General features: G+C 38.1%; 1 protein-coding gene across 1 annotated transcript; it reads right to left on the bottom strand.

Moving 5' to 3' along the window:
- Positions 1 to 574: 574 nt before the first annotated feature.
- LOC131681843 (probable NADH dehydrogenase [ubiquinone] 1 beta subcomplex subunit 2, mitochondrial) lies at positions 575 to 1,230 on the bottom strand. The gene is made up of 3 exons (XM_058962897.1): positions 1,038 to 1,230; positions 833 to 956; positions 575 to 766 (listed from the first exon to the last, which is right to left on the bottom strand). The coding sequence occupies exons 1-3, from the start codon at positions 1,139 to 1,141 to the stop codon at positions 689 to 691; spliced, it is 306 nt and encodes a 101-aa protein (XP_058818880.1). The 5' UTR covers positions 1,142 to 1,230; the 3' UTR covers positions 575 to 688.
- Between the last annotated feature and the right edge of the window lie 25,086 nt (positions 1,231 to 26,316).

Below are 26,316 nucleotides of genomic sequence, written 5' to 3'. Positions count from 1 at the left end.
CTTGTACGCTATTTATTATACTTGTATGTAAGAAAGGGGAAGATGGGTTATTTTTACTATATTTTTTCTTGTTTAAGATTTATTAAATTTTTTGATCTCAGCAAAAAATAATAAAATTTGAGTGGTCGAAAATAAAAGACGGAAGGTAGACCATGCTTCGCTAAACCCTTTAATTAAATTTTAATGTAAAACAGCCTATACATTTGCAGTGTAAATTTGGTCCTGGGTCTTAATTTAAGAGCCTAAACTTCGGTTCTAAACAAAACAGCCAAATTCTCAGTGATTTTAGCGAATGATTAGTCTTGAATATAATTTAATTATAGCTTTGGATATTTGGACATTCCTGTATACGAATTTTCTATTAACCAATCTTCAAGCATATGTGGCTGTCATTGCCTATTTTTTGAGAGAACTAGCGTTTATTTCGCTGAATTACCTCAGCCCGAATTTTACACATTTGATATTTTCATTCTTAGGATTTGCGCTGAACTTTTATTCCTGACCATTCATCCTGGTCTGACTTACGACTTAGAACTATACCCCACCCGCCTGTAAGTAAATTTAAACCGAACTATTTAAGCATCTTTCTTGCTGCTCCTTCACAGCTTTTATTTACAACCAACACTTGTTACAAGCAGATGAATTCATTAATTTGCTTTTGCCTAGAAAATAATAAAATTTAGACCACTTATTCCTCGTAATCATCAGGTGGGATTCCCAGCTCAGCATTGGTCCAAGCCGACGGGTCAGGATAATCAAACTCTCCCTGTAATCAAATAAAATCATAACTTCTCGGATCGACTGCATGACAAACTAAAACGGCGGAACAAACCGTAATGTGTTCGTATTCGTGGAACAGATGCCAAAGGACCCACCACCACATTAAACCTCCGGCAAATTGAGCTCCGGCGCGGGCCGCCAAAGACGGCGTTGGACCGTTCACCCGGTATGAAACACTGAAATTAGAAATTTAATTAATATAAAGGGAATGGAAACAACAAATTACATAATGTTCCGTGACAAAATGCGGCACTTACTCGTGACTTCGACGGATGATCTGTTTAGAAACGATTGCTGTACCGCGGGATGCAACGGCGCGCTGTAGCAAACGTCCCAGTAGCTGAGCGCGCGATGGAAGCATTCTTTTGCTTTATCCGGCAGAACCGACTCACTGCAAAATAGTTTTTTTACGCCGACGAACGCAGTAGCGAATGTGTTGTCTGAACTGGATTATTTACCTATTTCTGAAAATGTCAGACGTAAATGACAATTTGTCATTGACAAACGAAGCAGATAACGATTGCAGCGTCTCCTGTGGTGAGGGAGAAAATCATAGGAAAAGGTTTTGGTCTGTGCTACGACCAGAGTTGCCAAATAAGTTTTGACCTGTTATTCATTGTTCGGATATTTCTATACCATTTATTCAAAACGTAACATCTAACAAATGTAAACAAGCTGAGTTTATTATGCCAAATAAAAGCTAGGCATTGATCCTTTATCCTGCACAAATAATAGAGAAAGATAATAACTCTTTACATGTTAATTTAATCGTAAGTCAAAATGTCACATATAGTATACCAAAGTTTTGCTAATATTTTGTAGATGTGATGTTTTGCCTTGCGATGTTTTTCCAAGTCGACTGTAGTTAGCATCTTTTTCCAATGCCAAACCTCATATCTACACTCTCGGTTGCAATACAGCACATGAAATATATTGTTTGTGGCACTATAAACTGGATTCTAACCGCACTGCGCACTTGCTATTTTTCTATTAAATTCTTCTCATAGACTGTGTAGCTCGACTGGTCTGTCTATCAAAGTACCATCTCTATCACTTGAAATACATGTGTTTTGACAGCTCGCAGTTTTCAGTAGCAGTTTGATCACTCGCACTTTGAAAGTGCGGAGTCCAGGTTGGTGGGAAGTGCGCAATATCACAACTACAAGCCCGTCTCTCAAAACGTCACAGTAAAATCAAAGACGATGCTTTAAAAGACACGCGGAGAGAAAAACCGTAAATTTGGCTGAACGGTTTACCAAGTTATTTTATCTGCTAGTTTAGGCAATCAGGAATATTGTGTGAATTTAGTTTTAATAAATGCTTGACGAATTATTTTTTCGAAATATTTTGCAAAATACTCAATCATGCAATTCGAAAATGCATTGATTTACGTTGCGGAGTCTATCTACATGTTTTTCTTTGAACTAGAGAGGAAATATTCGAAAATGCAGTTGATGAGTAATAGCAATATTTTCGCACATTTGACTACTTTGGTGATGTAATTCAAAATTTATATTTATGACGAATGTCACGATATTAGGAGAAAACGAGTCGATAAGTTAATAATTTTCAGACTTTGCATCTATCAGCTATATGAAATGAGGGTCCAGACTGTCGATGAATGGATTTGTAGTTTTTAATGTGTTTTAATTTACTCGTATTTTATTTGCATCATAAATTTTTTTTAGTATGTATGAATATAAAGTTTACACACTCAATAGGGATCTTTAATTTGGAAAAATTGTGTCAGTTTTTCATATGTATTGATAGCGGGTGTCCTTACGAGTACACTCATATCATTCTTAAACCTTAATTATTCTTTTATGATTTTTAAATTTAAAAAAAACCAAATTAAATTCAACCAGCAAACTGACAGTTGTCCTACTAAATGACGTATCTGCAAATATCTCGTTCGCCTCATTGTTAACCGGGACAGCACCCCACACAGCATGATCTGGTACTTTTTCAATCCGCTAGCAGTCTGCCATCCCAAGTTTTATCTGCAAACTATGGTAGATCTGATAAGGCAACCTATAGTGTCGTGCAAGTCGCATGGGTTTGGATGTGTTATTGTCCTAAAACAAAACAAACTAAAAAATGTTTTTTTCAATAGCTTCGGGCCAAAAAATTTAAAAAGGACTGAGATATTAACTCACGGTACTAATCTGCATCAGAATATGCCTTAACCCGCACACTCCTAAAGATCTCTATTCGGCTCCGCAATTTCTCAACAGCTGTGTGGTCAGCAAATTTAAAAGCTGATGTCTCAGTAAAGTGAGATTTGTTTGCTGCTTTTCGGTCAAGAATTTTGCGAGACTCATCAATCAAACGTCACTTTTACTGAGATCTCAGCTAAAAAGTTATTTTCTGAGATTTCAGTTGTTGAGATTTCGGTAAAAGATGCGAAAAAAGCTGAGATTCGGCAGAAAAACATAAGTGTGTACACTCGTATATATGAACATATTTACAAGAATTTCTTTTTAGTTCAATCGCAATACTCCCCACGCTTTACTTCCTATAACCGCCATCTTTGTTAACATTGCTCGTTTGGAGCCGTTGGCTCGATTGGAACTTTTAGCTTCAGTCTTCACGCATCTCTATAAACATCCCAACAAACAATTTAGCTGGATAATGGCTTAAACAGTTCTTGTTCAGCCTATTCTCTCTGATAAAAGGCTTGTTCAGCTTTCGTTGTTTGTTGGGATCATCTCTGGTTTTAATTACAGACTATTTATCCAGTTTTTTACATGCCATACTAGCGGTCTAAATTGTTTAGTTCGTAATACGTTTAATTGTCCATTTTTGGCAATAATCGTTTAAGTCAGCCGCCCACCCGGATAGAATTTTACAATAGCATTTACCCTGCAAACAATCATAAAACAATAAATATTATAGTTATTACTGTTTCAACATTGTTGAACGCGGTGTTCTCGCAGTAGTTTTTCAATAAAATTTAATGTAACAATCAATTTTATTGTTCAGCAAAAAATTGATACAATAAATTCATATTAAATTTTACTGTTTTCGAGAAAAAAATCGATTTTTTTAGTGTTATTGAAATTAACTGTAGAAACGTTAAAGTTTATTGTTTTTGTATTATAGTCAAACACTAGAACTTACTGTAAATTATTGTAAAATTACTGTACTGTCACAGTGAAAATCATGGTTTTGTTACTGTACATTTCTATTCGGGCAGTAAGATTAAGTCATCCTACGTTAGTCCAGTACGTTTGATGTTTACTCAATGAATGCCCGACATCCTCAACTGGACAAGCCGGCGTAAACGATTATTGTCAAAAAGGGCACTTAAACGTATTACGAACTAAACAATTTAGACCGCCATTATGGCACATAAAAAGCTGGATACATGCAGAATTTTATTTATGCATCGATAGCATACTTTTCTATCTGCCTCTCGTTTCTTCTGCTGTAAATTTTACGCATTGCACATATTCGGTCTATCCACTCATTGAATGCTTACTAGAAGTAAATGCTAGAAAATGCATGAAAATCACAGCAGGAGAAACGAGAGGCAGATAGAAAGTATGCTAACTAAGCATGTTTTTTTGTGTACACAGACTATCGAATTGTAAAAAAGTGCAGCCAAACGAGCATGAGGGTTTTGAAAGGGGAAATGCAAGAGGAAGCCCATGCAAAGCTTATGGGAGCTAGAGCACTCTAGTTATAGTGTGGCCATGAGGAAGAAGAAGACACATGAAGTATCCAAACGGAGCACGAAATTTGACATAAACACAATATAAATACGTCAAATTTCATGTTCGTTTGGATACGCCGTGTGTCTTCTTCTTCTTCATGGCCACACTCTAAACAGATAGAATAGGGAGAGAGACGAAGAGTGAAAATCAGTCAAAACGGCAAAACTCCTTTTATGATGATTTCAACACTAGAATTTTGGCAACCGCTTCCACAGGCAGCACTTTAAATGACTTCTCTTATATTTTGAAAGCAAACCGTATATAGTACTTGACAATCTGTAACTGTATTAGTGTGTTCGACGATTTGTTTTCCTCCACCTGTCAGATGGAGAAAAACAAATCGAAAATAACTTATTAGATTATTTTCATGGTGGAACCTGTCCAACCGGCATTGAACCTCTTCGGAATGACTTTTACAGCGACAAAGAATGTTTCAGCACCATTATAAAGACTTTATGCGAGCTATTTCTAATGATTAAATTGGCTGACAGTTTTACATATGACAGCTGGAGGAAAACAAACCACTCAAGTGGTGTGTGTAGAATGATTTGCCTAGAACTCTATGGTGATCGTTGGATTTGTTTGTCAAATGATGTGCATTTCGAAACAAAGAAATGAAATAATTCTAAAGCTTGTTTTTACTAAAACACATACTCTAAATTGCACCTTACAATCACGATTGAACTAAATTCTGACATTTTTTTTTATTTTTTCGATGGATGTACAATACTTATCTTCTCCAACTCAGGCATGAGTAATATTTATTTACATTGCACAATTGGTCTGCTCAATAGGGTATTTTTGGCTTCACACTATTCATCTCTTTTCCTATTCTCTTTGACTCTAACTAGAGGGCTACACTAGAAAAACTCTAGAAAGAGAACTGCGGAGACTCCATTTTGGATCGATTGGATTCGCGTTTAGCTGTCAAAAAACGAATCCAAACGAACATAGGGCTCTTGCTACACACACAGTCAAAGCATCTGTTGGGCACACATTGCATGTTTACGTTCCATGCAGCAAGTTAAAAGTTCGAGAAAAATGATATTCTTCTCAACAATAAATCCACTCAGTTCCATAATAATAATCTGTGATTATATACCAGTAAACACAAAGGATTATTTGAAGATTTTTAATATAAACTCCCGTTTAGAACATGTGCAGTTGATGGTTGCAAAAAGGACAATCGTGATGAGGAAGTATGGTTTCGCTTTTCGCTGACGGATAATTGTCCAGAACTGCTCGGTTCAATCGTAGGGAAATGTACAATACTAAATGCACTGAAGTAGACCGACTTGGTATCAAACCAAATTTTCCAAACCCAAGTATGTAAACGTAAGAAACATTTGGTTTGCTCCTGTGGAATCTACTGACACTTCAGATATCATAATTGTTAACCTATAAAAATAAAACTTATATTTTTTACAAATTACATTTTACAAATATGCATTGAAATAGCATAAAATTTCACCCTACTATTTATGATAAGAAAGCCAAATTCAACATGTTTAAAGCTTGTATCAGGAGGTGAGAGTACGGGGAAAAGGTTTCAGTATGAAAAAACACCTTTTTGCGATTTTCCAGAAATTTAACTGAAGCGAATCGAGCAAAACTTTTCAAAAATTATCTCGAAAATTCAACGTAGGGGGTAGGTATTTTTTACATGGAATGTATATGCAAAAATTGAAATAAATCCGTCCAGTAGTCTTTGAAGAGACGTTCTACGAAAAGCTTCGCCTCCGATTCGCTTGTTAATATTTTTGCATAAAAAAATTACAGCATGTTAATGAAATGAAATATTGAAATGTACAAGTTTTGATTAATTCGCCTCACTCAAATTTCCAAAAAAAATCGCAAAAAGTGCCTTCTTTATACTGAAACCCTTACCCACTCCTTAATTCGTATAGGCCCTAAAACCTTTCAAGTCTAGAAGCTTTTTTGTATGCATAAACCCTCGATGCACAAGATACTTCACAAATTTGAAATAAAAAACATTTTTTTCTGCAAAAATCTTTTGGAATGCTCGTTGTTTCCAACGGTATGAAGCATAGCTTTGGCAATGCTTTTCTTATTTTGTCCGCGTATCCGGTTCAAACGATAGAAAACATTATGTTATGCAATGAATGTTTAATTGTGATTCCTAAAATACATTACATTTTCTCATATTTGCTCTTAATATTGTGAATTAATCATTTAAAATAAATTAATCTATCCGCTCCATATACATTATATGCAACTGTCATTTTTGCCTGCCCAACGGCTCACCAATACATACCCAGTAAAGTTCAGCCGGAAATGAACTGGAATTCTGACTGGCTCCAGTTCGTGCACCGGCTCCAGTGACACAACCGATTCTAGTTAGAATCGGTTGTGTCACTGGAGCCGGAATGCGAACTGGAACCAGCCAGAATTCCAGTTCATTTCCGGCTGAGCTTAACTGGGTATGCGCTCTGCAACCCAGTTAAGCTCAGTCGGAAATGAATTGGAAGTCTGGCTGGTTCCAGTTAGTATTCCGGCTCCAGTGACACAACCGATTCTAGTTAGAATCGGTTGTGTCACTGGAGCCGGAATACGAACTGGAACCAGCCAGAATTCTAGTTCATTTCCGGCTGAGCTTAACTGGGAAGCGCCCTATTGCCTATGCTTATAACATTGGACGTGTTGCCATACAATGCCGGGGCATACGTTGCCAAAAATGCTGTTTTTCTCTCCGCAGTTCTCTTACTAGAGTTTTTCTACTCTACACGCATATTTGAAGCCACCCCCCGGTTAAACTAGCCCAGTAAAGTTCAGCCGGAAATGAACTGAAATTCTGGCTGGTTCCAGTTCGCATTCCGGCTCTAGTGACACAACCGATTCTAACTAGAATCGGTTGTGTCACTGGAGCTGGAATACGAACTGGAACCAGTCAGAATTCCAGTTCGTTTCCGGCTGAGCTTAACTGGGAGCACTCTAGTTCGAGTCTGGCCAAGAGGCCATGACGTATCCAAACGAACATGAAATTTGACATATTTCTATTGTGTATACGTCAAATTCCATGTTCGTTTGGATACGTCATGGCCTCTTGGCCACACTCTAACCCGGTCAAACCATTCGGAATTTGATTCGGAATCCTGAATGGAGTCAGTATGGAATCCAAATCAAATGCAACAACCGATTCCCCGGTCAGCGTGGCAAGCAGAAAGTTAGCAAAAGTTGAGCAAAGCGAAATTGATGCTGGCAGAATTTCTGCGAGCATTTTGCGCGATTTGTGCGAGAAATCTGGCAACGAATTCTCTTAAATGCAACAACCGTTTCTGACAGAAGCGGTTAAACCAACCGATGCTGCTCACTTTTATCCAGAATCCAGCCGGAAATGTACTGCCAAGATCTCTGCACGCTTCCTGCCACATCTTTGTCAGATGTTTTGCTCGATTCGTGCTAAATTCTACCAGGTAGGAATTGCCAGGATCTTTGCATAGTTTATGTCCGAGTTATGCCAGGGTTTTGCTCGGTTCCTGTCAAAATTTGCCAGAAAACGCGAGCGAAACCGAGTTCGCCCTAGCTCAACTAACCCGACAGGATACGCGTAGAAATCTGACAGGGCTGCCAAACCAAGACTTACAGAAATCTAGCAGAGCGGTCTCTACCAGAAAATTTGCTCACTGGGTCTGAGTCGGAATCGGTTGTTGCATTTGATTTGGAATCCATAATGACTCCATTCAGGATTCCGAATCCAATTCCGAATGGTTTGACCGGGACGCTTACCAGCCGTTACCTAATTTTGGGTAGAAACCTACCCAAAATGGACTAAAGTGCATCTCCTCACTTTTGGGTAACACGCTTTGAACACAGAGAACAGACATCCATGATCGAACAATAATATTTAAAAAACGTGTGTAAACATTTGAATTAATATACGAAAAACACTAGCGCCGCCGCACCAACCTATCCCAACTATCCGTCAAATCGATTCCGGAACCGGTTCGAAATCCTGGATGGATTCAGCATGGAATCTAGCTCAAAGAAAACAACCGATTCCGACTCTATCGGTTGACGCATTTGAGCTGGAATTCATGCTGGAAGTCCGAATCGGTTCCGGACTAGTTTGACTGGGTAGAGGAATAACCGCTGTCAGTTCTGTCGCACTCAGCCACAAAAAAAACATGACAACAGTAGCGCACCTGGTTTAGATATCCAAACTACCTTCGAAACCGTTAGAGATTTTACACAAGTTGAATGCTGAAGATGGACGTCTGTTCTCTGTGCTTTGAACTTAAATTTTGGGTAGTGTGGGGCCTACCCAAAGTTTGGGTTACGGATAACCTAAGCGTTGGGTACCGAGCGGGTAACCCAAAATTTGAGTACCGAGCGGATAACCCAGAATTTGAGTAACGAGCGGATAACGCAACTTTTGAGTACTGAGCGGATAACCCAAAATTTATAAAGGGCAGATAACCCAATATTTGCGTAACGTTCGGATAATTCAAAATTTAGGTACCCAATATATATTATATTGATGACTGGCACTACCCACTGAGACGTCCAAAAAATTGTTTCAAAATCGTTCAACACGGGTCCACCCGCTTGGAAGAAAAACGGGCAGCCAGCAAAAATCCGTCAGGATTCTGGCAGCTGTTAAAATTATCAAAATGGCGCTGCCAGAATTTAGCTATACTCCTTCCAGTTATGGCAGGCAGATTCGCCTCACCGGTTCTGTTTTGTTTATCGTTGTTTCATTTTCGCCATATTGATATTTTTCCAAGAAGGATGGTTTTGACAGATGAAAAAATAGGAAGAAACAAAGATTTTGGTTTCAAATCAGGTAAGTAATATGGATTTCATGTCTCCAGACATGTTTTTATTATAAATTTACATAAAATTAAAAAAAAATTAAGAAAAAATACAAGCAAAACCTGAAGCGGTACAAAACCGGTCCTGCCGGTGCGAGCCTGGCAGAAATCCGGCAGAAAAAACCGTTAATAACCGTAAGGCGAAAAATTCTGCCAGAAACGGTTGTTGCATTTGAGCCGGCCGGCTGGGCAGCGCTCTGCCAGCCAGACCCCCAGAAATTCTGCCAGAGTTTTTATTTCGCTGCCTGCTATCTGGGGGGAATCCTGCCAGGCACGTCCGAGCGGGCAACGATGCCCGCTCGGACGTGCCTGGCAGAATTCTCCCAAGATAGCCGGCTGCGAAATAAAAAGTCTGGCAGCATTTCTGGGGTCTGGCTGGCAGAGCGCTGCCCAGCCGGCCGGCTCAAATGCAACAACCGTTTCTGGCAGAATTTTTCGCCTTACGGTTATTAACGGTTTTTTCTGCCAGGCACGCACCGGCAGGACCGGTTTTGTACCGCTTCAGGCTTTGCTTGTATTTTTTCTTAATTTTGTTAAATTTTATGTAAATTTATAATAAAAACATGTCTGGAAACATGAAATCCATATTACTTACCATGTTTGAAACCAAAATCTTTGCTTCTCCCTAATTTTTCATCTGCCAAAACTATCCTTCTTGGAAAAATGTAAATATGGCGAAAATGAAGCAACGATAAACAAAACAGAACCGGTGAGGCGAATCTGCCTGCCATAACTGGAAGGAGTATAGCTGAATTCTGGCAGCGCCATTTTGATAATTTTGACAGCTGCCGGAATCCTGACGGATTTTTGCTGGCTGACCGTTTTTCTTCCAAGCGGGTGGACGTTCGTTGAACGGTTATTTGGACGTTGTCCAAATTGGTCCAACGAACGTCCATCCTTGGACAATTTTGAAACCAACCGTTCTTAGTGGGTAAGAACCACCATCAATATGGGTGTCATATGAAAGGTAGCCATTAGTAGAAGCTGAAAATTGATGATTGGCGCCATTTTGAAATCCAAGATGGCGGCTTCTGGTTACCACAAAACACTGGAAACCACCATCAATATGGGTGTCATTTGAAAGGTAGTCATTAGTAGAAGCTAAAAATTAATGATTGGCGCCATTTTTAAATCCAAGATGGCGGCTTCCGGTTACCACAAAACACTGGAAACCACCATCAGTACGGGTGTCATATGAAAGGTAGCCGTTAGTAGAAGCTGAAAATAAATTATTGGTGCCATTTTGAAATCCAAGATGGCGCCTTCCGGTTATCACAAAACACTAAAAACCACCTTCAGTACGGGTGTCATATGAAAGGTAGCCGTTAGTAGAAGCTGAAAATTAATTATTGGTGCCATTTTGAAATCCAACATGGCGTTTTACGGTTACCACAAAACAGTGGAAACCACTATCAATATGGGTGACATTTGAAAGGTAGTAACACTAGTTTACAGCATTTCTGAACTAAGTAATCTGGTAGTCAATTTTAATGCAAAATCGTGTGCTGAATTCGAAAATGAAGTCCAAAAAATTCACAGTAGAACAGTTTTTGAGTTATATAAAAAAATAATTTCACCTTTGAAATAAAAAGTACGTATACGAAATATCATTATGTTAAATTAAAGGTGTATACTTTTAGATGTCTGAACTTTTTGTTTTAGTGTGACTAATGGTTCTGACGTTAGTTACGAGTTTGTAGGTCTTTTTTTCTTAATTTTTCCTCATTTTTAAAGAAATATAAATGTTTGGTCAAGATTTATGGCGAGATAAAGCAATTCTAAAAATCATATTTTAGTGGAACTTAAAGCCTGCTAATAGCCAATGGAAATAAGCCCTTATCAATTCAAATCTGATGAAAATTGTCAAAGTTATTCAATTTTTTGTGAAATGGAAATTTTTGAGTTTCTCGCGGTCAACTTATTAAACTGTCTCGATCTCAATTTTTTCTAGGGTTTGTTTCATAATGTATGAGGGATTCTCTGTTAGAATTCTTTAAAATAAATAAAATGAAGAATTTTGAGAGAATTTAATCTGGGGTAATATTCGACCTCGTTCATCCAAATGATACAAGTCTTCTGATAATAATAACACAGACTAACAGACATAACACTATGAGGGAATTCCCTCATAAAATATCGATCCGGCAATTTTCCCAGAACACTAGTTCCGGTTTTCATTCGCGTTCCCAAACACTCATTTGCTGGTAGGTTACCCCTCAGGTTTGGGAACAATTTTTCACTAGAGGTCTATCATCCATATGCTTGCTCATATGTCAGTAGCTCCATATTTGGTTGGTTTGGCAGCGCTAGTGTTTATCGTATATTAATTCATATGTTTACACACGTTTTTTAAATATTTTTGTTCGATCATGGATGTCTGTTCTCTGTGGTCTAGAAGTTTGTGTTTTGGAATTATATTGGATGCACATAGGCTTCTACAACGTACCAATTTTACTGTCCTGGCCCACAAAACTTCAATGTATTAGAATACATTGCGTAAGGCAATGTACTAGTGTACACAGTGTAATTGCAAAATATTCAACGTTCTTCAATTCACGTTTAGAGGACTTTGAGATTTTAAACGTAAAATAAGTGTAATTGGGTCATTAAATGAGAAAAAAAAATCTTTTTTTTATTACATACAACGATAAAGATGATTTTCGTGATTACAACAATGTTTTTTCCAACTCAGGAAACGTAAATATAAAATATAAATTTAATATAAAGAAATATGTTGACAGTCTTGATTTGATACTATCAGAAGCATTTGACATATCGAATTTCACGACAAATGATGCCCTGTCAGAAAAAAATGAATACATGTTTTCCCGGTTTTTCCCGCAGGGTTATTTTGATTTGACATAAACACCATGCAATGAATATAGTTTTTTTTTTCATTTTAGGTGTTGTCTTGATAGGCCAGACGTAAACAACCGCAGTTTTCCTATGTATAGTTGTCTATGTTTACATAAGATTTATTTTAAAAAACAAAAAAACGTTTTTACGTATTACAATGATTTTTTTTAAAGAATGTTATATTACACACAGAAAAAAATATTGGTAAAAGTAAGAGTGGTACCGCTCTTAGCAAAAAACAACCAACGCCAACTATTAGGTTGAAAGTAAAACTTTTAAATTAATCAAGAATAATAATCAAAGTAAAAGTTTACCTTTTAAGCAAATGAAGAATAGTAGTAATAGTTCGATATCCCGTGCGTGGCTGTTTCCTGGTGGTGCCGGGAGGGGCAAACTTATTCAGATTGCATATGTCAGAAGTCCACGGAATCAAGACAATTCCGCATGCGATCGGAACAGTTCCGATCGCATGCGGTGTGTGTAAAATTACATTCGCATATTTCAAAAATTTTTGGAGTCACATTAATCGAAGCCATAATGTATTGATTGAAAGTAATGAATCATCGCCATCGGTGTCTGTTTAATCACAGAGAACAGACATATAAGCTAGAACAAACTTTCTCTGAAAACATGTGTAAACATTTGAATGAAAATACGTTGAAAATCACCATCGCATACATGTTCGCATGCGTGAGTCACCATTGCATCCAAGTTTGCATGGAAGTCCCGTATAGTTATTGCTGGCCGATCGAAGCGCCGACCAGAGGCAAGTTGCTACTTGCTCTTGTCATTTCAAAGCGACAGTTTAATTGCTTACACAAGTTGAAAACTTGACTTGTATGTCAGTTCTCAGTGGTTTAATGTCCTCTCTCAGATCCGGATATGAATATGCAAGTAGATCAAAATGAATACGCAGAAAGTCCTCATAACCAATCCCAATTTCTATTCTGAGCCAATAAGTTTGAACGAGTTGAAGGCGCAAGTTGCGGATACTATAACATCGCTGCGGGTTGCTGGTTCTCTTCGGGAAAGCAGGATTCAATCGTTCCTCGAAGCTCGAAACTAGCTGTAAAGTTCTTAACAATTATCAGCGTTATGTTTTAGCTGAGCTACGACAATTTCTACGATGGATGACTGTATCGGAAGATAATAGATATGCGGTTGATTTCATCAACTCATTGGAGCTATCTGATCCCTTTTCGTATGTTAAAACATATCACGACAATATAACGAATCTGTCCATTAGAGCAAACGGTGACGTTCCAAAACCCAAAGAAATAGTCCTGTGGACGCCGCACAGTGACCTAAATTGTCCCTCATTCTTGCAATTCAGTAGCAAAAAATTCAGTACGCAAGGTGATAAAAGACGTTTTTCATTTCATTCCCATTCATGAAATGTTCGAACTCTTCATGCGAGAAGAATCTGCTCGCTTTAGTGTTCTTTCGGAGATGCCTGGAGGCGATGGTGTATTGCGTAGATTCAAAGACGGGTTAATTTATAAAAACGATTAGTATTTTCAAAAATATCCATTCGCTCTTCGGATAATTCTTCATGTGGTTGAGGTAGAGTATCTGAATCCTCTTCCTTCGCGAAAAGGTAAAAAGAAGCTTCAAAATACAAAATTTCGACCCGATTGTTAACTCTTCACTTAGTCTTGTGTATTTGTCTCTACGGTTACAAAAGAGTGGAAGATCTCCGTTTATTAGAAGCATGTTCCGAAATTAAAATAAGACTGAAATACAATTCAATGTACACATTACGTGCTGTTGTGGTAAACGTAGCAGAAGATACTGCAGTGCTTCATGAGCTTTTCGAGATCATTGGGCCACAGTCGAAACTATTTTGCCGAGTTTGTTATATCTCGCGGGATGACCTCAGGAACGGTTCATTTAGCAATGTCTTCCCGTACAGGACCCTATGATGGGAGCTTCCGTAATGCCAGTTTACGTTCATGGTTGCTAGTTTTACTGTTTTTCTCTCCGCAAGTCTGTGATATAAAGTGACTGTACTCTGTAGTTTAAATTTGTTCCTGCTACTGGGCAGTGCTGTTCTTCATTTTCGCATTGTCCAACTCTTTGATAATTTTACTTCTTTAACGACTAATTACTCGTAGCAAGCTGTGTTTGCGTTGCGATAAATCATTATTTGAAATTTGGACAAATCACTAGCATTTTTTTCCTTTGCGAGATTTTTAGATTCTCTTTTGTAACTTTTTTTCGACGTCTATTTGGGTTGATGTTTGATTTATTAAACAGTACATTAGGAGTTTTTGTAATAATCTTTGGATTAATGCAAAGAATACGCTTGTGCAACGAAATGGTTTTGGAATCCCATATCAACCTTTCAATAGGGCTAATAAGATTTGTAAACAAACTTTTGTTTTGCTGATTTCTCTTAATTTGTTATAATTTCAACATAGAAAACATATGACATTGATTCTACCAAGGGTAAAGATGTTGGTTCAAGTGTATCTTGCATGAAATTCAACTCGGCAGCGGAATAATGAGCGAAATAAGTTTGTTTACAAAAATCTCATTAGCCCTTTTGAAGAATTAATATTTCATTGTAGACATAACCAAGTAAATGAAACCACAGCCTAACAGACTAACACTATGAGCGAATTTCCTTAAAAAATATCGATTCGGCAATTTTCCCAGAACACTAGCTCCACCTTTTATTTATATTTAATATAACCGTTAAAGTGGGCAAAGCATTATTTTCGAGTGTTATGTTTATTAGTCTGTAACAAGTACTGGCTATATGCCGGTACATAAGACGCCGGTTGTACTGAGGAAAAAGTCTGTGATGAAAACCTCGAACTATAAATTTATTCATTACTTTGTAGCACTTATTCTAAATCAATACAACGATCTTCCTCACATGCCATATAGAAAAATGTTTCGGACAGCTTTTCACTGAAAACACTCACATCTCTAAGTATAGGGTTTGCGTAAAGACGCTATGGTTTCCTCTTAACCACGAAACCATTCTAGTTAAACTTTCTCGATCCAAACGGACGCACCGGAAGCACGAATCTACGCACATTTACTCCCCATCACCGTACAGATCCACCGTCAGTTGTTATAAACACAAACATTCCGTCCCTCGTGGAACTTAGACCGCGGAGGACACTCTCCGTTGGGCGGCCGTTTGACGATACATTTGTTGGCCTGCCGGGTGAATCCATGGGGACAGCTTAATCCCAGAGTACCACTAACGACGCCCAGCAGCAAGAAGGTCAGCAACCACAGGAACTTCATCTGCCGATAAGGGAGAGACATACATTCAGATTAACCGACACGGGTTGAACTTATATTGAACTCACGATAACGATTGTATTTTCAGAACCTCTGCTTTCCAACGCTCGAAACAAAAACAATACTGAGCCGAGATTTTCGACATGGCAAGACTTTTATAGATGTTTGGTAGGTTGAGCTTATTGATTGATGTATCTCTTTGCAGGCCATTGTCCAAAGTGTGCAATATCAGGCTTTTCCGTCAGGCATATTCACTAGGTTCAACATATTTTTATTTTGAGCACTGTAAACAGGAGCGGATCCAGAAAAAAATTTCGGGAGGGGTCCAAAATTTTGATTTTGGAATGAACATTGTACAATATGTTACGCGTCAAAAACTCATTTATAGAAAATCAGTTTTGGTGGTCTCGCTGTTTTTATAATATATTTTATGGATAAATTTATTTTTTGTTGATTTCCAATCATTTCATTTGGCAACCGTGAAAAAAGTGTGATAGCGAAGTGTATCAAAAATCCAACTTTCAAAGCAATAAACGATGAAACATTGCGATCGTGTAGGAACATTCTCAGAATGCATGTGGATTTCGAAAAAAAAGTAAACGAAAACAATAGTAAATGTTTATTGAGATTCATAATATTTTATAAAGGTGCTTCGAACTCAAGCAAACAACAATGGCTCTTCTTCAAAATGTTTTATTTGACTTTGAATTATTTTGTTCCTGTCCCTGAAAAGCCTGAGTAAAAAACCTACGCATCTCTTGGCAGTAACTGGTGAATTACTAACGAAATATCGCGAGTCGGCGATGAGATTCATTTGCCTAGACATTTATTCAAAAAATGTGAAATTCGTTCCCAACCGTTGCTTTTGTCATCTGATGCGTCCCTGGTATATACATATGTACCTAGCACTGAGCATTTGTTTGGACCCTAAAGGGTTATGTACTATGAAATTCGGTTTATTAAAAATCATTCGATGCCGATTTCGTCATTTTCTCATTCTGTTTTCGACTCTGTTGCTGATGGAAACAATCAGTAGACTTAAATAAGTCTTCTCGCAATACTATGAAAACCATTTTACGCACCGTTTGTTACGAATATACAGATAGACTTATATATTTCGTCCGCACGCAGTGGACACCAATTAGCAGAGTAATCAGTTGAAGTACCAGAATAACGATCACAATAGGTCAAGGTGACATGGAAGTTTTCGTTCGTTTGTCGTCGCGACGTGAACCATTTTTGTTTTCAGAAGGAGGGTATGAACAAGCCACCAACAATTAAATATCTCCGCAAACAATTATTCAACACAGTTGAGTTCACGTTGATAATAAGGCCTATGACTGATAGACAAATGTGTGTATTATAAGAGAAAGAACAACATTAAGATGTTTCCGGTGGAAATCAAAATCAGCAAACCTTACGATTGCTAATCCAACCTGTTTTTCGCCATTCTCTTATAGCAAAATATTGCAGCCACTTTAGCTTTCGACGGGCGATAAAGCAGAATCTTGTGGCCAGAACACGTGCTCAGTAGTTGCACGAGCGGGTTTTAACGAATGCCTTGACCCGAACGTAGAGCCTATACCTCGGGTTTGAGACAGGTTCCGTGAAGGAATGTTTTATCTGGTCACAACAGTATATTGAAGTTTGTGTTCGGCGATAAACTTACCCGGAAACTGATGATCTGGCAAGGAACTTGCAGCTGCGGACAGAAAAGCGAGCTTTGCATCACCAACAACACGATGAACTAGAAGCTGTACACTACCTTTTATTATGGCTCACAAAGGTCCAGTGAAATTATGGCCAGATTTGGCAAGCTGCCACTACAGCCAGGAGGTGCTACCGTGGAACCGCGATAATAAGGGAGATTTCGACTAATATGTCAATACACCCAATTCCGAATGATCGATATGTTTTGATAACATTTGATACTAAGTAATTTAACACTATCCGAGCATGCCGCAGACTCCAGTAAGTCACATATACATGATAAAAATTCCAAAACATCCTGCGGTAGAAGACAAAGGGTCTTCGAAAAACTCTGAACTTATTACCCTATTCCACGGTGCTTGACGGAATCAGCGTTGTTACCAGTCTAAAAAGGAAAATGTTGGTTAGTATGTGTTTGGGAAGGATCCCGATAAATTTGTCGATGGCGCGGTGATCATCTTTTGGCCGACCTTGGGACTTTGGCCACAGAGAACAGACGTCCATCTTCAGCATTCAACTTGTGTAAAATCTCTAACGGTTTCGATGGTAGTTTGGATATCCAAACCAGGTGCGCTACTACGCTAGAGGAATAACCGCTGTCAATTCTGTCGAACTCAGCCACAAAAAAACATGTCGACAGGAGCGCACCTGGTTTGGATATCCAAACTACCATCGAAGCCATTAGAGATTTTACACAAGTTGAATGCTGAAGATGGACGTCTGTTCTCTGTGCTATAAATGTAAACAAAAGTCGCACTCACACGTGTCATAGGTGTGTATAGATGACAAAATTTGTATGGCGTGTCATAATCGGGCATGGAAAATTTTCAATAGAAAAAACATCAAGTATTATCTTTTATTCATATTTTTGGCATTATTTGGTCTATACACAATCGGTGAGATGCAATTTAAAGGAAATTAGTCAGGGAATCTAGAAAAAATAGTTATTTTCGGTTACAGTGTTGCAAAATATGCTATATTTCCAGAGTAAAATTCCACTCCATTTTTCTCACGTATTTTTGTTTTGAAAATGATTATGCCATTGTGTTTCTCAGAAAGTTTTACACACAAAAACATCTTATGCATCACGATAATTTGAGCCAATCCTTAGACACAGTCATTCTGAAAACGCCGCTTTGTAGCTAAGACTAAAGACGCTGAATCCCTCTGGATAAAGACTCTACGGACATCTCTATCTTATTCTTATTATTTATCAGTAAGTGTCATTCCAATCGAGCACGAGACTTGTCAAAAACACTCACTCCGAAGAAAATCGCTTCGAATGCTTCTGGAACGAGGGCCGTTGACAGGTCTCGTGCTCGATTGGAATAACACTGACAGATAAATAGTAAACAAACGATTGACGTGTCGAGTCTTTATCCAGAGGGACAAGACAAGACAAGTCAACTAGTAAGCGATGTCTGGAGCCAGCGTGGAGCCCAAAGGACGTTTTCGAATTTGACTAATGGGATACTGTTTTCGTTACCACAGGGCTCATTTCGCAGTGTTAGCATCATGTTCAAAGCCAGTTGCCTAATAAAATAATTTGAATTTGTCAATTCGAATCTACGATACACGTAAATATTTAATATTTTATATAACGCTAAATATTTGAATAAAGACTCGACATATTAATCATTTGTTTACCATTCATATATTAGTATTCCGATCGAATACCCGTCAATAGAATTCATATGATTCTTTACGAATTGAGTAGTTTATGTCGTTTCTGCTTACGTTATATGATAGGGTGCGCTTTTCCATATTTTAAACATCTTGCGGCAATATACATGAAACTAGAGCTTCTTTATGACGACACATAGATGTCCGTACCATAAAATATTCTCATCCCAGTAAATTACATTCGGAATGAGATTTGGAATATGGGCTGATTTATGATGGAATTCCAACCGAAGGCAACAACCCATCCTAAATGAATCGGTTTTCGAATCGGTTGTTACATTTGCGCTAAAATTCTAAAAGAAAACATTCCGATTGCGATGAGCAGGGAATCTGCTGTCAAAACGAGTGAAACAGAGAGTTGTGAGAGAAAGAGTTTCAACTTTTCTTGGTGGAAACCAATGAGTAAAATGTATGGACGCAAACAGTTTTTTTAGATTTTATATGAAAATTTTCAAGTAAGTATCTAAATAAACTTCTACAAACTGTTCCCATATTTTTTCTGCATCAAATGTGTATTCATTTTACAACCACAATATTATAGTTTCTCCAAAATCCCAAGTTTTAATATCTTTCCCATACATTTAAATTCACCATAGCCACCACTGAAGCAGTGCCATCTCTTAAATATTTCCATGAAAGTATTACCTAATTCTTTATGAAGAACATTTGTATTTTTATGTGTATTTGTGACGTTAGCCTGTTATAGTATTTGCAATATTCAAATATGCTCGTGTATGATTAGAATATCACTGACCTATGCATAAAAAGAAAACAAAATATGTATAGAGATGTTGAGTCATTATCTAGTGATTCTGCGTTGTATTGTCGTTTTTGCTTGAGGCAGAAACTAACTCAGTTTCGGACCTAACTGCTGTCAAACCGTTTGTTTGAAGCCAGTTTCGAACCTAGGTTATGTACCACTGAACTGAAAATCGAGTTGGGTTCCAACCTGAAATATATTTTGGTTTCGCTCACACCACCGCTGTTTTGCATGAAGCCAACTCAGTTCCATTAAAATCGTTTGTTTGAAGCAACTAACCTGGGTTAGTGTCTAAGTTCTCAATCGAAAACGACAAATGTACATCTATTACGGGGACCTTCACCTGGAATCGGCGAAAAATTAAGCAATATTTGAAAAAAATTTGAGGAAAAACTAAAAGACATACGAACTTCTGCTTTCGAACTCCTTAAATTAAAAGTGTGTAGTCTGCAGACTGTTCTGTAACGAGTCGTTCACATGGCAAGATGGCGGAAGGGTTAGTTGAATAGATTTATGAATGTTAGTTTTGTTCTTGCGGTCTGATATGATATGCTGGCCAGATTTGCTAGAAATATGTAGTGTTTGATATGGCGAAATGTTTGTTAATGAAACGGATATTGTGTATTATAGCGACATATCTAAATATGAAAAAGAAATTGGCTGCACTACCAACATCGCTACCCGGTCAAACCATTTGGAATTTGATTCGGAATCCTGAATGGAGTCAGCATGGATTCCAAATCAAATGCAACAACCGATTCTGAGTCGGAATCGGTTGTTGCATTTGATTTGGAATCCATAATGACTCCATTCAGAAATTCGAACCAGTTCCGGAATGAGTTTAACTGGGTAGCTGCATACATTCAACTGTCATCAATTATTCAGCAGGGCACAAAAAAGCAAGAAAACCAAAAATAAGAAGCCAGTTGCAGAGGTACCAGATTTGAAGATTTGTCTTCATTTTGAAGACATTTCTAGAGCTTTTTTCATTACATCATATTTAACAGAAACGTCAAATGGAGAAAATCGCGTACCAAAATTTCCTTGCAACTTTTTAATTTATTTAACAATTAAAGCACACAGAAGGCTATTAATTCTACTATCACTTCTGCATTTACTCACTGCAGGATCGTATAAGCATATTACATGTTTTTCACGAAAATAGTCTAGGGAGATAATTGATAACTATTATTTTATTACATTTTTCCGATCACTTTTGCTATTATGCTCTTTTACATATGTGGTCTTGGCAACACCGTTTGTAGATTGCACATTTTACTGTGACGTTTTGAGCAGGAGGGTGTCACTCCTGTCATCCTCTATGGAGATATACAGACTTTGACAGTAGTCAACATATGTGGGCCTAGCCGCATCTAGGCCCATGTCGCCTGTGCAATAGCATTGGGTTGTTTTGATTTGAACAAAGGCAGATGTTGGCTAGGACAAAATGGCTGCCTAGCAGGAGGCTGGTTTTGAGAGACGGGCTTGTACCCAGTGAGCAAATTTTCTTGCAGAGATCGCTCTGCTAGATTTCTGTAAGTCTTGGTTTGGCAGCCCTGTCAGATTTCTGCGCGTATCCTGTCGGGTTAGTTAAGCTTGGGCGAACTCGGTTTCGCTCGCATTTTCTGGCAAATTTTGACAGGAACCGAGCAAAACCCTGGCATAACTCGGACATAAACTGTGCAAAGATCCTGGCAAATCCTACCTGGTAGAATTTAGCACGAATCGAGCAGAACATCTTACAAAGAGGAAGCGTGCAGAGATCTTGGCCGTACATTTCTGGCTGGATTCTGGATAAAAGTGATCAGCATCGGTTGGTTTAACCGCTTCTGTCAGAAACGGTTGTTGCATTTGAGCGAATTCGTTGCCAGAATTCTCGCACAAATCGCGCAAAATGCTCGCAGAAACTCTGCCAGCATCAATTTCGCTTTGCTCAATTTTTGATAACTTTTTGCTTGCCACGCTGACCGGGTAGTTGTGATATATTTCATGTGCTGTATTACAACCGAGAGTTTATGAGGTTTGGCATTGGAAAAACATGCTAACTACAGTCGACTTGGAGGAACATAACGCAAAACATCACATCTACAAAATATTAGCAAGTTTTGGTATACTATATGTGACATTTTGACTTAAGATTAAATTAACATATAAAGAGTTTCATTTTTCTTTATTATTTGTGGACGATAAAGAGTCAATGCTTAGCTTTTATTTGGCATAATAAACTCAGTTTGTTTACATTTGTTTAGGGTGACCATATAAGACGAGTAAAAAACCAGGACAGTCGAAAGGGTACTGCTTCCCCCCGTTACCTCTCAATCGACATTGCCTTTTCCGCATGTTTTCGGCAGTTAAAAGGTTCTGGGGTCTGGCAGGCAGAGCTTCGACAATAAAAAAGTTCTGAGATGGTCTGTGCAGGACCGGCGAGGATTTTTCAGTACTAAAACACCACATTGACATAAATCAGAAATATCAGTGATCCCAGGTAGCTTCCCTGCGCTATGCCTAGCAATCTCTAATGACAACCATTATCTCTCGATTTAAGAGCTGCAAAACCTACCGTTGTTACCAAAAATTTCTCCGTTTAATCGATTGTTATATGAAAGCTGGCGGATAACTCGGTGTAAATAATATCAGTTTGAGCCTGAACTTGAAAAAATTGACATCCCTGCGTGAACTTGAAAAAAATCAAAGCTCAATTAATGCCCGTCGCGATGAATGAAATGTTTGGTTCGTTTCCCTCGTCATTCGTTCTCCCGACACGGCGCATTCAGGTTCGGACATGTTCGGTTTCAGAAGCAAACTGAATTTTGTTTCCATTCTACCTATGAGAGAGATTATTGAGCAAAAGTGCGAACATGTAGAAGATGCCAGCTTCTGCCTTCAAACTGTTCACATAAAAACAAATGAATGCTTTGGTTGGTGAAGGAATTATATTTCCTCTGCACTCAAGCATTCCATTCTGCATGAAGTTTCAGTCAGTCTAGAAGTTAACGAATGAGGGAGGCGGTGAATCTGAATTTTGGTTTCGGTTAATACTAGCAGAAATAAGTAACTGATTTTGAAATTTCGCAGCACTGGTTTGAGCGCGACATTCCATACTCCCTGTTATGTAGGGTGCCAGACTCAGCGGTTAGTCGCTGTTCAGCGTCCAGGCGTGAAGGCATGCTAATCATCCATTAGCTATTTCATTCATATTGTATATCCATCGGATCTTGTGTATGCGATTTGTTACTTTGCGTAAAGATTTTATTTCTTGTTGAAGATTTATTTACTTTATTGCCTCTTGTTGCTTGTGGATCACTTTGTCCGTATGGGCTTGTATGGGCTTTCACGATTACCTGGTTTGAGGTTTGTTTGTGAGGCTTACTGGTTACGATCGCTTGTCCGTGTTCTTTGTTATTTGCTTTATTATCGGTGGTGCTGGCAGTTGATTGGGAAGTAGTAGGCGCATCACAATGATCGTTCACGTTGTGCGTAGGTTCTGTTGTTCCAGTATTCGTTGGTGCCTGAGCTGCTACTCCGGTGGTTTGTGATTTAGTTGATGTTGATGAAGGGCTGTGTGATGGGTATGCTTGCAGTTGATATTGATTCGTTAGAGGTTTGTGTACATGGTTTCTCGTAGCGTGTCTTCTTGTGTAACAACGTAGGGTACGTAGGGGTCTGTCCTTCATACGTGCACAACGTGATTTGAGATTTGGTCACACGTTTTGCTTTGAAAGTTCAGATAGGAAGGAATAGGTTCCGTCACTCGCATTCTCACGAAACAAACACCGTTGGAAATACCTAGAAAAATTTCCTCCAGGTTTCAAACTTAAAGGATGCCATCGTTACGTATTCCGACATGATGGTTGTAATAAACTTATTAATAGTACCCAGTTGTAGATTGTGCAGACGCATATCAATCTTATCATTGTCAATATAAACGGGTATCTTGGTCCTAACATTATCATGCTCAACGACGTATTGCATGTTGTCTTCCATAGCGTAGCCATGCAAGTTATGGCCAAAGTTTTCAGTAACGACGACTTCCATTAGTCTAAACTGAACTGCATTTGCAAATTTGCTGTTGAATTTTGCTGTTGAGTTTCAAACATCTTGTAATGAATGATCGATATCGCAACGATGAAAGTAACGATGCTTTATTGTTCTCACTGGCTTGGGGCGAATTTTATTATTCGACTGATTTGCTTGTTTATAGTACTGGCACGATACATATAGACAACAGACTTTAGGTAAAAACGTTCGTTTGATTCACTGCACTGTTAACAAGCAGTGGGACTGATTAGGTACTGGTATCGACCCTGTAGTAATTCCATGATCCGCAGCTCGAGAGAGCGCTCAATGAAATTATTCCACGATAGTTGCTAAATATTTTATGGAATGGATTTCCAGTAAGACGAAAAAAGCCACTAGCAAGCGAACTCAAGTAGAAGCAGAAGCACCAAAACGCCGATGTGTCTTTTCAGAGGTACCAAAGGGAATTTTTCGGGTCCCAGATTGAAAGACGATTTAAGCCGAGAAGAAGTGCTGGCAACCATTGTTTCATCAATATTGACGAGGCACTCTTGAGAGATTAAAAAAAACCATCGGAAGGTTTAATTGGGAGATTCAACTGCATTAAGTTTTGTTGCAGTTTTGATTGCGGTCGGTCGTAACTGTGATCTGGAGCATAGTGGAAAGCGAAGACTGAATAAATAGAAATATATTAGGCTTACAGGAGAAAAACCAGGACAAATCAAGCATTTTCCTCGATTTCCCAGGACACCAGGACAGTCAATGCAAAACCAGGACATGTCCTGGGAAACCAGGACGTATGGTCACCCTACATTTGTTAGATATTACGTTTTGAATAAACGGTATAGATTTGAAATGTTGTGAATACGTGTTTTTTTCATTTTGAAGACAAATTTGTTCGGATGTCTGACTGATTTCTGGCAGAATTCTGGCTCAAAATGAATAACCGATTCAGAATCTTTGCGTTGAAGAGATTTTTTATGAAACTTGAAGGCATTTGAAAAATATACCTGGTATCCCTGGCCAGTTATCTCGTCTTGTCTTAGCTTTGTAGATATTTTTTCGACAAGAAATGTGGCATATCTAACTCAGTTTTCCCAAAAATGGCGTTTGTCATAAGACAGCACAATAGCGACGGTATATTTAGCTCGTCGTGAGTGGACATGTCAAACTTTGCTCTTCCGAAGTAGGCCGTCAATGTAACGGAAAACGTAAGCTGATGCAATCTGGTTTATGATCTGAACCGAGAGACATTAGTGTATGCAGCGGAATGACTCGGATTGAAATGGATGGATCCAAGTTCTATGTAAGTTTCAGGAACTGATTGTTTTTAGCCCACTGGGTGCTAAGCTTTTGTAGAACATCTTGTACTCAAAGCCACGGATTGGTCATTAAATGCAGCCATGCAAGCTTTCATTTCGTTGCCCGATTTACCAGCTTCAGTTTCGACGAAACAATTTTTTTATTGACCCAAATTTTGTGCTTGGCACATTGTTTAGCTTTAAACTTGGAATTTTATATTACCGATTCTCCTCATCAGTAACCAGCGATGCCAACCTTCCAGTTTAAACTGGATTCTTCCAGTTTTTTTTACTCGATCCAGTCAAACAGACATATGTGTAAATCGTCCAGTTTTTTAAAATATTGTCCAGTTTTATCCAGTTTTTTCCCAAAGGTGTGTGCCAAAATTATTTCCTCACTATTTGCAATACAATAGTAGTTTACTATATAAACTAATAATAAATAATAAAGTAAAATAAATGAAATTGTTAAGAGTACAACCTCTCTAGGGAACAAGTTAATTGTTTTTCAGTAATCATATTTTGCTGCACTCTGTCATATTTCAATACACATTAGAAATTGATATGCTATGGAGTGCAAGATTAGCAGATATCGTTAATTAAAATGAAGATTGTTTTTTAGTCTGTTTATTACATATGGCACAGTGCGTTAGCTTGAAGGTACCAATTTTTTCGTTTATCATTTCAAATTTCTTAAAACTTGTAATGTGAAATTATCTAAAAGTTATATTTAAATAGTAGCGATCACTTTTATTCTATCTTAAACTAGAAATTCGCTGCTATATGAGAATTGCTTTCTTATTTTGTCTAATAGCTGAACGTTTTCATATTGAACGTTTGTCTTCATATTTGAGAATCCTGTTTTATTAAAAATAGATCCATTTTATTTTAAAATACTTTGCATCCCTAAACTACATTCCCTGTTGCAAGGATAAATTTGGTTATTCGGTCATCCAGTTTTTTCCAGTCTTTTTTAAAGAGAGGTTCCAGTTTTTTTGAAAATAAAGTTGGCAACGCTGTCAGTAACTGAGATCGTCTTGGTGTAAGTTGTACACTAGATCCAAAAACGCCCAAACAATTGGCTGGATCCGAGTGTGTCTCGAGTAGTAAGTACAGAAATTCTGTTTTGCTGATGAGAAACCGTGACTGACCAGGCATGACCTGCATAAACTCTTTTGCTGGACTACTTTCTTGTTGAACCGACGAAGTATTGGGTTTGTTCGTGATTAAGCTATTCAAGAAATCTTATCAGGAGCTTGAGGTGAATCAAAAAGCTTTTATAAGGCCAGGAAATTTCAATTGATTGAACAGATTGATGACTTAAGTTGTTTGAACTGCTGACCGATCTAGAAAGTACAACTACAACAACGACAATATCTGTTACGTTAAATTAGCGATAGTAC

Source organism: Topomyia yanbarensis, chromosome 2 (genome assembly GCF_030247195.1).
Source record: "Topomyia yanbarensis strain Yona2022 chromosome 2, ASM3024719v1, whole genome shotgun sequence".
Taxonomy (NCBI): domain Eukaryota; kingdom Metazoa; phylum Arthropoda; class Insecta; order Diptera; family Culicidae; genus Topomyia; species Topomyia yanbarensis.
This window is presented reverse-complemented; position numbering and strand designations above follow the sequence as displayed.

What these genes read in the sequence shown, in the direction of transcription:
- LOC131681843 (XM_058962897.1), bottom strand. Translation starts at nt 1,141, where the DNA reads ATGCTTCCATCGCGCGCTCAGCTACTGGGACGTTTGCTACAGCGCGCC. An exon ending in ATCATCCGTCGAAGTCACGA is followed by an intron (nt 957 to 1,037) that starts GTAAGTGCCGCA and finishes TTCTAATTTCAG; the next exon opens with TGTTTCATACCGGGTGAACG. An exon ending in ACGAATACGAACACATTACG is followed by an intron (nt 767 to 832) that starts GTTTGTTCCGCC and finishes ATTTGATTACAG; the next exon opens with GGAGAGTTTGATTATCCTGA.